The 13943-nt window shown below is 31.7% G+C and overlaps 1 protein-coding gene across 2 annotated transcripts; it reads right to left on the reverse strand.

The window, feature by feature from the left end:
* Nucleotides 1-1596: 1596 nt before the first annotated feature.
* On the reverse strand, nucleotides 1597-6906 carry LOC102593010 (putative late blight resistance protein homolog R1B-14). 2 transcript variants are annotated; one of them, XR_001473499.1, is made up of 4 exons: nucleotides 6314-6906; nucleotides 2372-4589; nucleotides 2029-2136; nucleotides 1597-1961 (listed from the first exon to the last, which is right to left on the reverse strand). XR_001473499.1 is itself a non-coding variant. In XM_006347881.2 (3 exons), the coding sequence occupies exons 1-2, from the start codon at nucleotides 6764-6766 to the stop codon at nucleotides 2376-2378; spliced, it is 2667 nt and encodes an 888-aa protein (XP_006347943.2). In that variant the 5' UTR covers nucleotides 6767-6905; the 3' UTR covers nucleotides 1597-1961; nucleotides 2372-2375. The 2 variants fall into 2 exon arrangements, 1 of the variants encoding a protein (XP_006347943.2); XM_006347881.2 differs by lacking the exon at nucleotides 2029-2136 and having other exon boundaries at nucleotides 6314-6905.
* Nucleotides 6907-13943: the final 7037 nt, after the last annotated feature.

Genomic DNA, 13943 nt, shown 5'->3' on the forward strand with positions numbered 1-13943 from the left:
TTTTCTAACCAGATTCATTGAATCTTGCTCGGTAAGAAATAATTGTTTTTAAACTTTTTATTGTTGAATCTCACAACAAGTTGACGTAGTGTTGCTCATCCTCATTTCTTACCCCTTTTTCATTATATACGTAAAGAATAATTTTATAGTTTTATTACTAATAAAATAAATAAAAGTAAACCTTTCAATGATTTATGATTTTTATTTGAGATAAGTATTAAAAATCAATAATGAAGATAAAATGTATTATAATTACTATTTGAGAAATATCATTACACCAATAATAAGAATATGATTTAAAGCAAAAAAGGTTAAAAAAATAAATTAAAAATGCCCGAGCGTACGTTTTTACCCCCAAGACTTACGTTTTTATGCTCGGGGAATATGCCTCAAATTTTAGGACTTGCGCCTTATGGATCCACGTCTTTAATTTACGCCTCGCCCCGAGACTCGCCCCAAAAACGTTTTTGAAAACACGGTTACAAATCCTCTTCTACTTTAACAAACTCAAGATGAAAATTCTATTTTTAAGCTAAATAAGAAAAAAAAAATATTTTTAAATACATACAGTACCATGGTAGGAATGCACACACAAAAATATTTAAGCTAAATAAGATGCAAGTTTTATTTTTCTAAAAAAATGAATAATTAAAGCTTGCAAAGAAACTACAAAAAACTAAATAAAGTGAAGGGTAATTTTGTAAACAAACAACTTGTTCTTAAAATTTATGCAATACATATTATTTGTATACAAACCAAACACCCAATAAAAAAGAATCTCAGCATAACTTATCCTATCATAACTAATCTGAGCATAACTAATCTCATCATAACTTGTTTCCAAACCAAACGACCCCTAAAAGCTAAGGAGATAAGATGTGTGCATGCTAAGCCGTCTTGTCAAACAATGTGGAATCAATAGAGGTTTTTGGCAAATGTAATCCACTTCATTGATCACTAGGTGACACCTTTTAAATGTTGGATTCTCTTATCGACTATCATCCTCAAGATATGTTATCCAACATTTTTTTATAAATATTATCGAACATAAAATGTAAGAAAAGCTTTATAAGGAAATCCAGAAATGAAGCGTATATACAATAACTCAGAAGTCTAAAGCAATTATAATTTTTGGGAAACATTAGTCAAGATGGATTTGTTTCCCTAAAAGCTACTGTACTCATAGGAAAATTAAAGAAAACGCGCCTGTTTTTTGCCTTCAGTTTTAAAATACACTTCTATTTATGGAATTTGATATAGCTTGTTCAGATGAATGAACTTGAATTTTGTAATAAACATAGACTATGCTGAAAGAAGCAATTTGATGAATGATGAAACTAAATGTTTTGAAGTATTTTCTAGAATTGATTATTTCTTGTAAACAATGTACCAAGTCATTTTTTTAATTTTGATATTCTACTTAGAGGTAAGCAGTTGAGATGTTTACACGATACAACAAGAACATACCTAGTGTAATCCCCAAAAGTGAGATATGAGGAGGGTGGTGTACACGCAAACCTTACCCCCCCACAATCAAATGCCTCTAGTTATAGATGACAGTATAGAGAAAAAAAACAATCTTTGAAGAACCAGAAGTGCTGTTTAAATAATAAAACATGATCAAATTGTGTATGAATCAGAACAAGTGACTATTGTTCTGTTGTTGTATCTGAATGGAGAAAATTCAGAGTGGTATAACTTATAAGTATCAATGTCTGAGATTTCTTGAACGTTACATTTGGTTCTTATTCCTCGGCTACGATGGCACATTACAGCCACAATCAATAAAACATGAACACACATCAAATACAGTAAGAAACCAAAGAGTTACAAAACTGTGGATCAGTCGTTCCACTTATGAAATGCAATTGGCTTCGCTGTTTGAGCAGTGAGCCAAATGAAGCAAAAACCATGCGCGCCAACCAGGCTGGTTGAACCAGCAGCATGCGATTATTTTAGACCTGTACCAATAGCATGGTGTAAGTTGTTGACGAGTAGGTCACAATGGAAAAAAAATATGAAACTCACCAAGAAAAATGGAGGAACATGTTACTACCAATTGAAGTTTTATCAAAAGCCATAAGGTGAGATAATTACTAAATGCAACCGAAAATCCATAGGTAATTTCACTAGCATCTGTCATAGCAAATGGAGAAAACATGCATAAGCTTATCACCACGATTTGATATTACGATTACTATTCCAAATGATGTGTAAATTGTTACTGGATGCTCCTATCTCATGCTACTGGCTAGTATTTTAACAAGTTATAGGCTCCTTGGGAAAGGGGAGATAGCAGATAATTAAACATTACTTTTGGAATACGAAGCACAAATCAAAGAGATTGATGTTAAGGGAAGATTTAACTAACCTTTCTAAGAAGCTGTCTGTACATCAGAATCAGGAGGGAATACAGAAAGCTCGAACTTCTGGGATTTAGCAGTTTGCAGCTTGTTTTTTTTGGCTTGTATCTCTCGGGCAGATTTTGCTGCTGATTTGGTGGAATTTTGCAAATCCATCACTTGGAGGCTGCGTATATCGGCCAGGCCAATGGGGATCTTCTCAAGTTTATCACATGATATGTGAAGATGTTTAAGTCTCGGGAAGTGATCACCGGAAGCATTCCAAGAAACTAAGTTTGCCCTTTCAATGCATAACACTTCTAGGAAAGGAAAACCTCCATCATTTAGTTCCCAGTGCTCTCCTTTAAATGCATTGTCTTTCAGCTTCAAGACTTGAAGGTACTCCAACTGTTTCAATACAGACATATCATCCCACTCCAACCAGGTGTCTGATAAAGTCAGCCTCCTCAACTTAGTTGGAAATAGAGATGCTGGAGGAAGGCGTAATTGTGTCTGATCAGTCTGACCAACATTTATCAGCTTCAAGTTCTCAAGAAATTGCAGCCTCTTAACATTGTTGAACAATATGGACCGACTTGGTTCCATTAGCTTAGCTATTTTTCCACGAATGCCCAGTTTTTTCAAGTTCGGAGCTCTCGAGAGAACATACTCAGTGCAGCTTTCTGGTGCAATTGTGGAGAGGGTTTGCAGGCTTTGATTTACCAAGGTAGTCTTACTTGTTTTGGGGTTAGCAGGCGTAGGCAATTTAGCAGACGTGTTGGTGTGCAGATGCCTTAGCCGGGGCATGTTCAATATGTCTGCTTGAATATCAAAGTTGATCTGTTGTGTGTTGACAATGAGGGTTTGTACGTTCCAAAGTTCCCCAACATGTTTCGGAAGGAATTTAATCGAGTCAAGTGAGAAAGCAATATACCTCAGATGATACAATTGAAAGAACTCCTTGCAAAAGCGATTGATTTTGATGGATTCAGTATCAAACACTCTTAGCAATGGAAAGGCTTTTGATATGTTTGCACTGACAGTTGGAGGAGTGTCAATTTTTTCTGGAGAAAAACATAGGAATGACCTAACATGCTCACCAGAGGGCTTCTTAGAAATGAATTCCACAACAGAGGAATGAATGCACAAGCGACGGTGAGTGGATACTTCATGAACAGATTGCTCACCATCGAATTTTACTTCATGGAAAAGATTTTCCTCTGTCGTGGCCTCTTGCCAGCAAAACTCATACAACATGTCATGAACACGACAAGTTTTGATTTGTCCATCAAGCGTCCTTTGCATTACCATCACTAAATTTCTATTCACGAGTTCATTCAAGTAATTCTCTGCTTTACACTCAAGGGATAAATTCCCTCTGTACTGGATGAACCCTTCCGCGATCCATAAGCGGATCAATTTCCTGGCAGGGATTAAATAGCCTCTGGGGAATATACCAAAATATATAAAGCAAGTTTTCCAGTCATAAGGCAAAACATCATAACTCATCCGCACCAATTTATTTGGCTGATCTCTATTTATAAAATGTTCGCCCACACTCTGATCCACTTGCTCCCATTCCTGTATTGTCTTGCCTTTCCCAATTAGAGCTCCTGCAATCACCACAATAGCAAGGGGTAGTCCTTTACACTTCCTGGCTATGCTTTTTCCATTTGTTTCCAATTCGGGGGGACATTTAGCTTTGTGTAAAGCTCTTTTCTCCAGTAAAATCCAACTTTCTTCATCAGTCAGAAATTTTAAATCATGTGGACTCCTATTGCAATATCTTGCGACATTGTGATCTCGAGTAGTCAACAATACTCTATTGTCCTTGTCATTTTTCGGGAAAGCAATCTTGATACGATCCCAAGCATCTGTCGACCAGACATCATCTAAGACAATCAAGTATTTTCCTCCTTCTTCCAAAATCTCTCTTACTTTAAGAGCTAAATCCCTTTCAGACATATGACGGCAATGCTTGGTGTTTCCGGTTAACTTACTGATGATGTTAAGATATAATTCTCTTGTCTTGTATGATTGGGAAACATAAAGCCAAAGTCGAGTAAAGAACTCGTACTCAATCTTTGGATGCTTGAAGATCTTAGTGGCTAGTGTAGTTTTGCCAAGACCAGGCATTCCAACAACTGTAATAACCTCTAAATCACCTGATCCTTTAAGAAGACGGTCGATTACCATCTGCGCCTCATCGTCAAAGCCCACCACATCATCTTCCTCAACCACAGGAGGCTTTTAAAATAGCAAAGATAAAAGATTAAACATATGAAAGTTAAGTAACATTGGCAAGAAAAAGAACATACAACCAAAAAATATAGTAGTATTATATTATGCATTTGTGCCGGCAGCAGAAAAGGATAGGTCAACTATAGCAGCAAAGTTGGATTTTCCAAAGACAGATCAGAACACTAACATTACAAACACTAAAGGCATAACTATTATAATACTGTGTAAAGCCATACATCCTCATTTGTTTGCGTTAGGTAGGAATCGGAATGGTTCAGAACTTCGGTCTATTAAGTGCATTTGTTCGTATTAAGATTTAAGCACTAGTATTTGATTTGAATATCTCTTAATCATTTGGATCTTGAACAAAGTCTTAATATCATTGAGATATATTTTTGTGCATAATTTTCACAATCACTCTATCTATATGATCACTAGCTTCCACCAATAACCAATTCTGTCATCGCAATCATCATCATCATTACCATCGTTAAACACCACCACTGATGTCAACTACAACTTTCATTCGCTAGTACACTTACCATCTCAATTTTTATAATTATATCAACTGTCATCACCGCATCCACCGCCACTATCATCATTGCGGTCAATCTCTACCATCAATCACCCATCATGCATCACAACTAGCACTGCCACAAATTACCACTAACATATTGTGGAGCATCACACGTTCTTTAGCCACCACCAAATATTAATATCAACCAACTTCACCATCACCACTACCAATCGCCACCATCACACCAGTTACTACAACACCAACCACCTCCACTGTCATAACTATCACCATCACCATTAGTCTATTGATACTCATTAATACCAATCATCACCATCATCATTACTACAAATCATCTCCATTGTCACTAGCAAACATGAATGGTGCATATTTTTTAATTAAATAATAATTTGATTTTATTTGAATTATATATTTTTTTTCTTTACAAATGAATAAATTATGCATGTGTTTAAATCTAGAAACAACATCTTACTCATTCAAAGTTCATTCAAATCCATACAAAATACTCATTTTGTGGATATGTTGGCTAAAATTCGTTCTCATATAAAATTGATTTTTCATTATCGTTCTATGAACTTTTCTTTTACTTTGTTAGGTATCTTCCTGTCTCAAAGTACTTGCAGAGCATGTCTGAATTGTCTATCTTTAAGCACTACATTGTCGTCTATGCTCACTCACCTTCATTCTTTTTGAGAGACTCAGGCTAAAGGAAGATTTCAACTTTATGTATTCTAGATTTTAAAAAGGGAACTTCAAATGGCTAACAAGGGGTAACTAATTTAATATGCACATATATTTAATGGTATATTCAATATGAATACACAGTTTAAACAAAAGCTATTGAGTTCGGTTGAATTCACCCTTTGCCACTAAGGATACTACTCCACTCATTGCCTCAAGGTTTTGAGTTAAATGCTCAAAATTTTTGATACCGAACAGGTAAGTTCTCTCATACTTACTAAGTTTTAATTTCTTTAAGTATCTAATAAAAAATTCTTGATTAATTTAGCTATATATAACATATCAAACAAAAACTGATAAGGTTTCTCATGGTCAATTTGGTTTCAACTTTTAGATGATCTGAATTTGTCGGATCAAATTAATAAATAAACCCACACACAAATATGGGCGTGTTGATCGGATCCTTATATTTTCATGAGCGAATTTTGTCGAAATTAAGGACTTGAAGTAATACCTGTCTCTCTTCTCCACCTCTGCTGATTGAATCATCATGATCTTGAAGTGCCTGAAGGCCATGTGCCTTATTTTGCCGAATTTCTCTCATTTTATCTCTGATATCTTTAATCTCCACAGCGACGTCCCTCACTCTTTTATAATGTACAGGTATGTTGAAAACCCCTTTAAACACTTTGTCCTTATGAACCTTAGCTTCTATTACAAACTTATCAATAGCATCTTCAGTACGATTCACCACTTTCCTGATACTCCTCACTAATTCTTTCAGAACTGGGTTTTCGCTGCGGACCATTGCAGCTTGCTTGAGAAAGGCATTGAATTCACTCAAATCATCACACAGATTCTCGATTTCATTTTTAATTCCTCCGATTAACTCCACATTCTCCATCACCAATTTCTTCAAGTTCTCTAACAGAATTTCCACCACCACATCAACCACCACATCAACCATATTGTTTTCCTTTCTCTCTCTTTTTACGATTGATTTTTTGGAGAAGAAAAAAAATTATGCGCAAAATGTGTGGGGTGTAGACAGTTTGTTTGCTTATAAAATTAAGACTTTGCATTTTGGAAAGTTGACTTCCATAAATTATTATTGACTTACTGTTTCCCTCTTTGTTTACTTGCGTCCTTTTCTAAATTTTGTATTACTCCTATTACCCATGGGTCATTAGCATTTTAAAAGTAATACTAATTTGAAACATGTTAACTGTGTTCTTTACAATTTCAACTTGATATATAATTAACAATAAAATTAGTAAAGAGTGGGTGGATTAAATTTTTTTTTTTTTTTTTTGTTGTTGCCTAAGTTCTAAAGAAGAAATTAAAAACAGAATGTAAACTGTTTAAAGAAAATGAAAAATATGAGGAAAAAAAAGAAGGTCGAGAGTCTTCTCTGATTAAAACTCTAGATGAAATGTTGTTCGAGAAAGTTCTTTTTTGGAGAGGGTTTTTTTATATGTCAAAAATTCAATCTTTCGTCTAATTATGAAATAACTACACGCTGGCACTAAAAAAGACTACCTAATAGTATATGTACATGTTTGCACTTTGATGTTTGGGTTCGAGGCTATTTGAGGACGAGTTGACGTTAGGCTCAAGACAGATTGTTGATATGTCTAAGGATCATTATGAGAGTGATGCAATTGTAAAGTGATTTGTCTCCAAGGAAGGGTCATGTAGGTTACTCGATTATAGAGCAACCTTGATCGTGTTGAGGCAATATCGGTCCAAGTCATGTTGGGGATGATTCTTCAATTTTTTCTCGAGTTGGAGTAAGTATGAACCAATGTCTTTACAATTCCAACTCAACCATGTGTTACGATTTATTCTTTTTCTAAAAGCAATATTTTTCTTATACTAATTACTATATATTTAAATTTATGTGATTAAATCTAATATTTATTGAAATTTTAACATATATATTATCTTCTGCATGTAATTTTGGGTTCTAAACCCTTTGTTGAAGGCCTATGAAAACCAATTATCATACTCATTGATTTTGTGCACACTTGCCAACTATAAATTTTGGTGTAGTTTAATATAACCCACCCTTTTTGAGCATTTATGTCTTAAAACATGTTTTGATACTTTGTGCATATTACTAGTTTTTAGGAGTGTGCGCATTGTCTATTAAGCAAAATATATGTGAAATAATTAAAATTAAATATAACTTTAATGGTCTAAATATATCGATATAACTTATCCTCTACACACCCATGTCATGTCAGTAGATATGCAGATATATAGCTACTTTCTTTAAGTACATGTATATGTAGCCTATCCCATATTAGTGAGAAAAAGGATGAAAGAAAGAAAATATTAATAAAGTACATTTAAAATGAATTTAAGTTTTTTACCTATATAAAATTACTTTCAAAAAATTATGATTATCAACACTTCACATAAAATAATACCAAAATCTCGATCTTTGGAGCATTTTCAAACATCTCTGGGAGATATGTCTCCTAAATCGACATCAATTATAATTTATAATATAAACTAGTAAAGTATAAAACTAACATTATATAAACAAATATAGATGTCTTTTTATTTCATTCTACTTCATACATAATGATAAAAATAAATTTCCTTTCAAACGTTCCCTCTTTATTATCAATATTCTCACATATGATGACGTCTTCGATTCAAATGCAACACTAATGCTACTGTTCCTAATAGTTCTAAAAAGATCAATGGTATTCTCTTTTTCTGTCCCTAGCCGGTCTATAGCTACGAAGGGAGCTAAACAACGATAAAACAAAAAAAAAAAAAAAAAGAGAAAATTTTGGTATAACCAATTAAAAAAAAAGATTAAACAGGATTTGCAAATTTAGTTGCTCTTCTTGGTGACTTTAAATAGGGGATCTTAGATAAGGGAAGATGAAAAGAATTAGATTATCAAAAAAAAAAATAGCATAAATAAAAATGACCCATCAAATTCCTACTTTATTATTGTGACTTTTGGTCTTCATCAATTTCCTCACAAACAAATGATCTTGAATAAGGCCGAAAGCAGTTTTAATTAAAGAAGCATCATACTAGGAAATAAAGAGTCTATCTATACTTGAATCATAATTATGAGCATTTTTACATTTTAGTGCAATATTAAAGTAGAATATATAGTTGAATTTTTTTCAACAACAAAAAATGGATGAAATGGTACAATTCAACTTTTAACTTGAATTCTTTCCACTTTTAGTAATATATAAATAAATATGATAATAATATGATGATTATTTGAGACTTTAGTAAAATTTTCAACACAGATATTGAAATTTCTATCAGTTGGTGTATCACAGTGTGGCCTAGAGGGTCGCACTTGTAAAGAGGGGCACCAGACCTAGCCTCCACAAAGGCGAAAGTCAGTCAATGCTAACTTTCTGCTATTGTGAGAGTCCAAGTCACAAAAGTAGAGGTGACGGACTAGCTAAGGTTTTGCATGTGCTGTTTTTTTCATATTTGCGTCCTTACAATTGTGATGTAGGTTCCTCAATTGCGACGATACAGTTAATATTAAAATATCAAGTTTCATAAGTATATATAAAAAAAATATCCATTTAATAAAATTTTGGGGAAATGCTCTCGATTTTAAATTCAAATTGTTGAAATTTCAATCTAATATTCTAGGTACTAATTCTCTAAACATTTAATGAGATTATACACTTTTTGGTAGGATTTGGATCATGAAAACTAGTAATTTTAAGGGATTAGGTTTAGACCTTATAAATATAGAATTGAAAAATTATTAATTTGACCTAGCAAATGATATCAAAATCTAATTTCGATTATCGAATTGGACCACATAGCTTATAAGTAACACAATTATGCAATCAATTTCAAATTTCAAACTGTTGATCTAATAAGGGGTGGGAGTTGATCAAGATTGATTTTGACTCAAGAAATTCTAAAATTATGGGATAAATTTTTCTAGACTAATTGGACATGTTATTCACAACTTTGGATATATTTAAATTCGGTTATTTAAATTTTTTGTTTAATAATATTAATATTATTTTAAAAAGTAGTATGCTACATAATTTAACATTCATGTGCAACGCACGTGCAATAAAACTAGTTTGTTAAAATGAACTAGTAAAAAAAAAAGTATAAGGACCAATAAACTGAAACTGAGGGAGTACTTTGTAATATTTAAATTTGGCGATATCTTTTTGTATTCCTAACCAGATTCATTGAATCTTACTCGGTAAGAAATAATTGTTTTAAAACTTTTTATTGCTGAATCTCACAACAAGTAGTGTTGCTCGTCCTCATTTCTCCCCCCTTTTTCATCCTAGAAAATAATCAGTGACCAAGTTCGCATCATCTCTATATCATCATCACTCAGTAAGTTTTAAAAAAAAAAATATATTTTCATATTTTATGGGAACTTTTTTTTTTAATTCTATATTTTTTATGATTTCCGTCACGATGCGATACTAAATTTTGTAGCCAAACTGTAAGCTTTATGTGACCAATCTTGATATCCCCCGCTCCCTCCATTTTTAATTGCTATTCGTTATTTCCTTACGTCTTCACTTGATAATCTCCATTGACCATGTTATATTTTTTTTAGTTTGCGATCCTTGTCAAATGTATTGAATATAAATTGATCCGATTTATTGATATTGCTATTTATTTTACCTTTTAGTTAATCTTTTATTCGTTATATTATGCCTATTTTTTCAGCTTCAACAATTACGTGCTAATTTGAGTCATTTAATTTTAATTTATTTACTAAATGATTAATGATGATATATGTTAGTATACATAGAATTTTTCAAGTTTTCATTTAATTTCTTTTAAAATATATATATATATATATTCCCTATTTTATTCTTATTGTTGAATTCAGTATGCCAAATTTGATTATTTTGATATAATTTTTTGTTAGGAATGTAATTATAATATATAACAAAAAATAAATGAATAAATATGATTAAAATTGTGTTAGTTTAAGTTCAATTAATCGTACTAAGCGACATAATATATCCGCATAGAATATATGCACATATTCAGAATTTAGTTCAACTATAAGCATTATTTATTTCAGTATTTGAACATTAAATGATTTATGTATAGTATGTCACATATAAGCTGAAGCAGATAGAAATATATTATAATAATTTGTTTAATGTAAATTGATAGTATCGCATGTCAATCATGTATCTTTCAATTTAAAACGAAACATCTCTAACCGTTTATTATATTTTATCAGTATACTATTTTTCATACTATGTAAACATATAATGTACATATACATGAACTACAATTAGGAAGCTAAGTTGACAAGTAATAAAACTTTTTTAAGAACAATATATATAAGATTGTAATGGTCTTTAAAATATACTCTCAAATACAAACAAAAATTGAAATACATTAGCAAGTTGAATGCATTGCTTTAATAATTACTATCTTATGTGCCAAAGTTATAATCTCCCTAACTAAAAACACCAAATTTAGTATATCTTGTACATTTTAAATTTATATTTATTTATTTATGTTATATCAAAAAATATAAACTCTAATAATACAACAATAACTAAGCAATGAATTATAGGGAGGGAGAAGAAGATATACATTTAAAAGGTGTAATTACGAGATTTTAAGAGTTTATTTTTTTACTTGTCATAATTAATTTTAAAATGAGATTTAAAAAAAAAAATACATGTAATTGGAGGTCAAACAAAGGTGCTACATCACCTTATTTGTATATAACTTTATATCATGGAGATACAGATGTTTTCCGATATTGATTTCATAGCTTTTCAATATACAAACAATTACTAATTATAAGAAAGTTTACCTCCATTATTCACAAAAAATTATACTCTTCTATTACATTTACAACCATTTACTTAAAATTTTTGTTTTAATAATATTGATTTTTAAAAATAAAATAAAATATTCTATATGATTTTGATATTCACGTGCACGTGCAAAGCACGTGCATTAAAATTAGTTTGCTAAATTGGACAAGTGATTTTTTTTTCCGTATAATGGCCAAGTAAAAATGAAACAGAAAAAGTACTTTGTAATATATATATATTTGGCGATATCTTTTTGTATCTCTAACCAGATACATTGAATCTTGTCTCTGTAAGAAATAATTGCTTTTAAAGTTTTTATTTTCTGAATTTCACCACAAGTTGACGAAGTGTTGCTCGCGCTCGTTTCTTCCCTCTTTTTCATCATAAAAAATAATCACCGACCATGTTTGCATCATCTCTTCTGATTGTGAATGTCCGATTATTATCATCATCACTCGGTAAGTTTTTATTCTAATCTACTTTTTTACATTTTACTGAATTTTTTTAATTCTAATTTTTTATGAGTTCTATGAATATATACCCACTTGAAACGCCATAACCAGTCAAGTGTCAATTGTGTGTGTTTCAAGCACTTATTTCACCAATTATTCTTCTTCTTTTTTTAAAAAAAAATCTCTCATTCGTCTTCTTCCTTTCTTCTTCAACCATTTTTAACCCTAATTTTTTGTGTAAGCTTGATTTGGAGAAAATGTTGATGGATACGATGGGGGTCTTCCCCCCACCTCCGCCTCTCTCTTTTTCATTTCCTCCACCTTCATCATTATCTTTTTCACGTACTCAAAGAACTCTCCGTCATTTTCTCCTGAGAATAAAGCTTCACATTGAAAATAAACATTGGAATCATCATCAAAATCATCTTAAATCTAATTTCAATTCCAGCACCAAAGGAAAAAAAGACTTTAATTGAGATTTCACTGGTTGTTCGTCGTCGGTAGTAAAAAAAGGTGTGGTGTTTGATGGTTCGCCAGATCGGCATCTTGCTGCTTGTCAATAGTGACGAGGAAGAGAGACAGCTAAATGGGTTTTGATTTGGTGAAGTTGTTGCTCCAATGGTGTGGGTGGTCTGATTATTTCACTGTTGTTTGTTGGTCGAAGCTCGGGCGTGAAGATCCGTTTGAAGAGTGACGGAAAGGGGGTGAGAGAAAGAAGAAAGACAATAAATAAAGAAATAAAAATACATTTTTTTATGAAATTAATTAAAAATAAAGTTTTAATATTTATTTTTGTTCCTCACTCTCTCAAAGATAGTGAAATGCACTCACTTTGCCAGATCAACAATCAAGGGAGGTAATAATTTAAGTTTTAAACCGTTCAGGAGGTGATAATACGACTCCTGTAAAGTTAAAGTGTGTAGTTGAGAATCCGACAATAGGTTGGGGGTTGTTTGACCATTCTAAATGATTAATGATGATATATGTTAGTATATGTAGAATTTCTCAAGTTTTCATTTGTTTTTTTTAAATTTCATCTTTTATTCTTCTTGTTATTTTCAATATGCCAAATTTGTTTATTTTGATATAATTTTTCATTAGGAACAATATTTATATCTTATAACAAAAAATAGATGAATAAATGTAATCAAAGTTGTGTTAGTTTAAATTCAATTAATCATATGAAGCGACGTGATATCCACGCGGATCACACACATGTTCAAAAACTAGTTAAACTATAAACATTACTCATTTCAACATTTGAACCTTAAATGATTTGTGTATACTATGTCACATATGAGCTGACACAAATAGAAAATATATTATAATGATTTACTTAACGTGAGTTGGTGGTATCATATGTGACTCATATATCTTTCCATTTAAAACATGACATAGCTATCCATTCATCAAATTCTACCAACATAGCTATCATACTATGTAAACATGTTTGAACATATATATGTTTAACTTTCATTGTTAAGACGAGATGTCTTGTATTTCATAAAAATTAGGACTAATATAATCCTTAGGGAAGGTAGGAAAAAAAGATATTAGACAACTATAGAGCAGATTCAAATACAACCAGCAAGACAAACCGTACCAAGTGTTATTTTTATCACATGAATTTAGTGCTCATATAGATAGGCACTACATGAACTAGAATTAGAGATTACCATAAAAAAACCAATCAATATAACACAGTCAAGATGAAGGCGAAAATGACATGTGATAAAGCATTTTCAAGAACAATATTAGACAGTAATAATCTTTAAAATACTCTTTGCTCTAGAAAAATTTCCAATAAATTATTTGGGGTACCTTTTAATTTGCCTCAAGGAAGTGGACTATTAGCTATTGTATGCCT

The sequence above is a fragment of the Solanum tuberosum genome, unplaced genomic scaffold (assembly GCF_000226075.1).
Source record: "Solanum tuberosum cultivar DM 1-3 516 R44 unplaced genomic scaffold, SolTub_3.0 scf00095, whole genome shotgun sequence".
Taxonomy (NCBI): Eukaryota; Viridiplantae; Streptophyta; class Magnoliopsida; order Solanales; family Solanaceae; genus Solanum; species Solanum tuberosum.

What these genes read in the sequence shown, in the direction of transcription:
- LOC102593010 (XM_006347881.2), bottom strand. Translation starts at nt 6,766, where the DNA reads ATGGTTGATGTGGTGGTTGATGTGGTGGTGGAAATTCTGTTAGAGAAC. An exon ending in GAGGTGGAGAAGAGAGACAG is followed by an intron (nt 4,590 to 6,313) that starts GTATTACTTCAA and finishes CTATTTTAAAAG; the next exon opens with CCTCCTGTGGTTGAGGAAGA.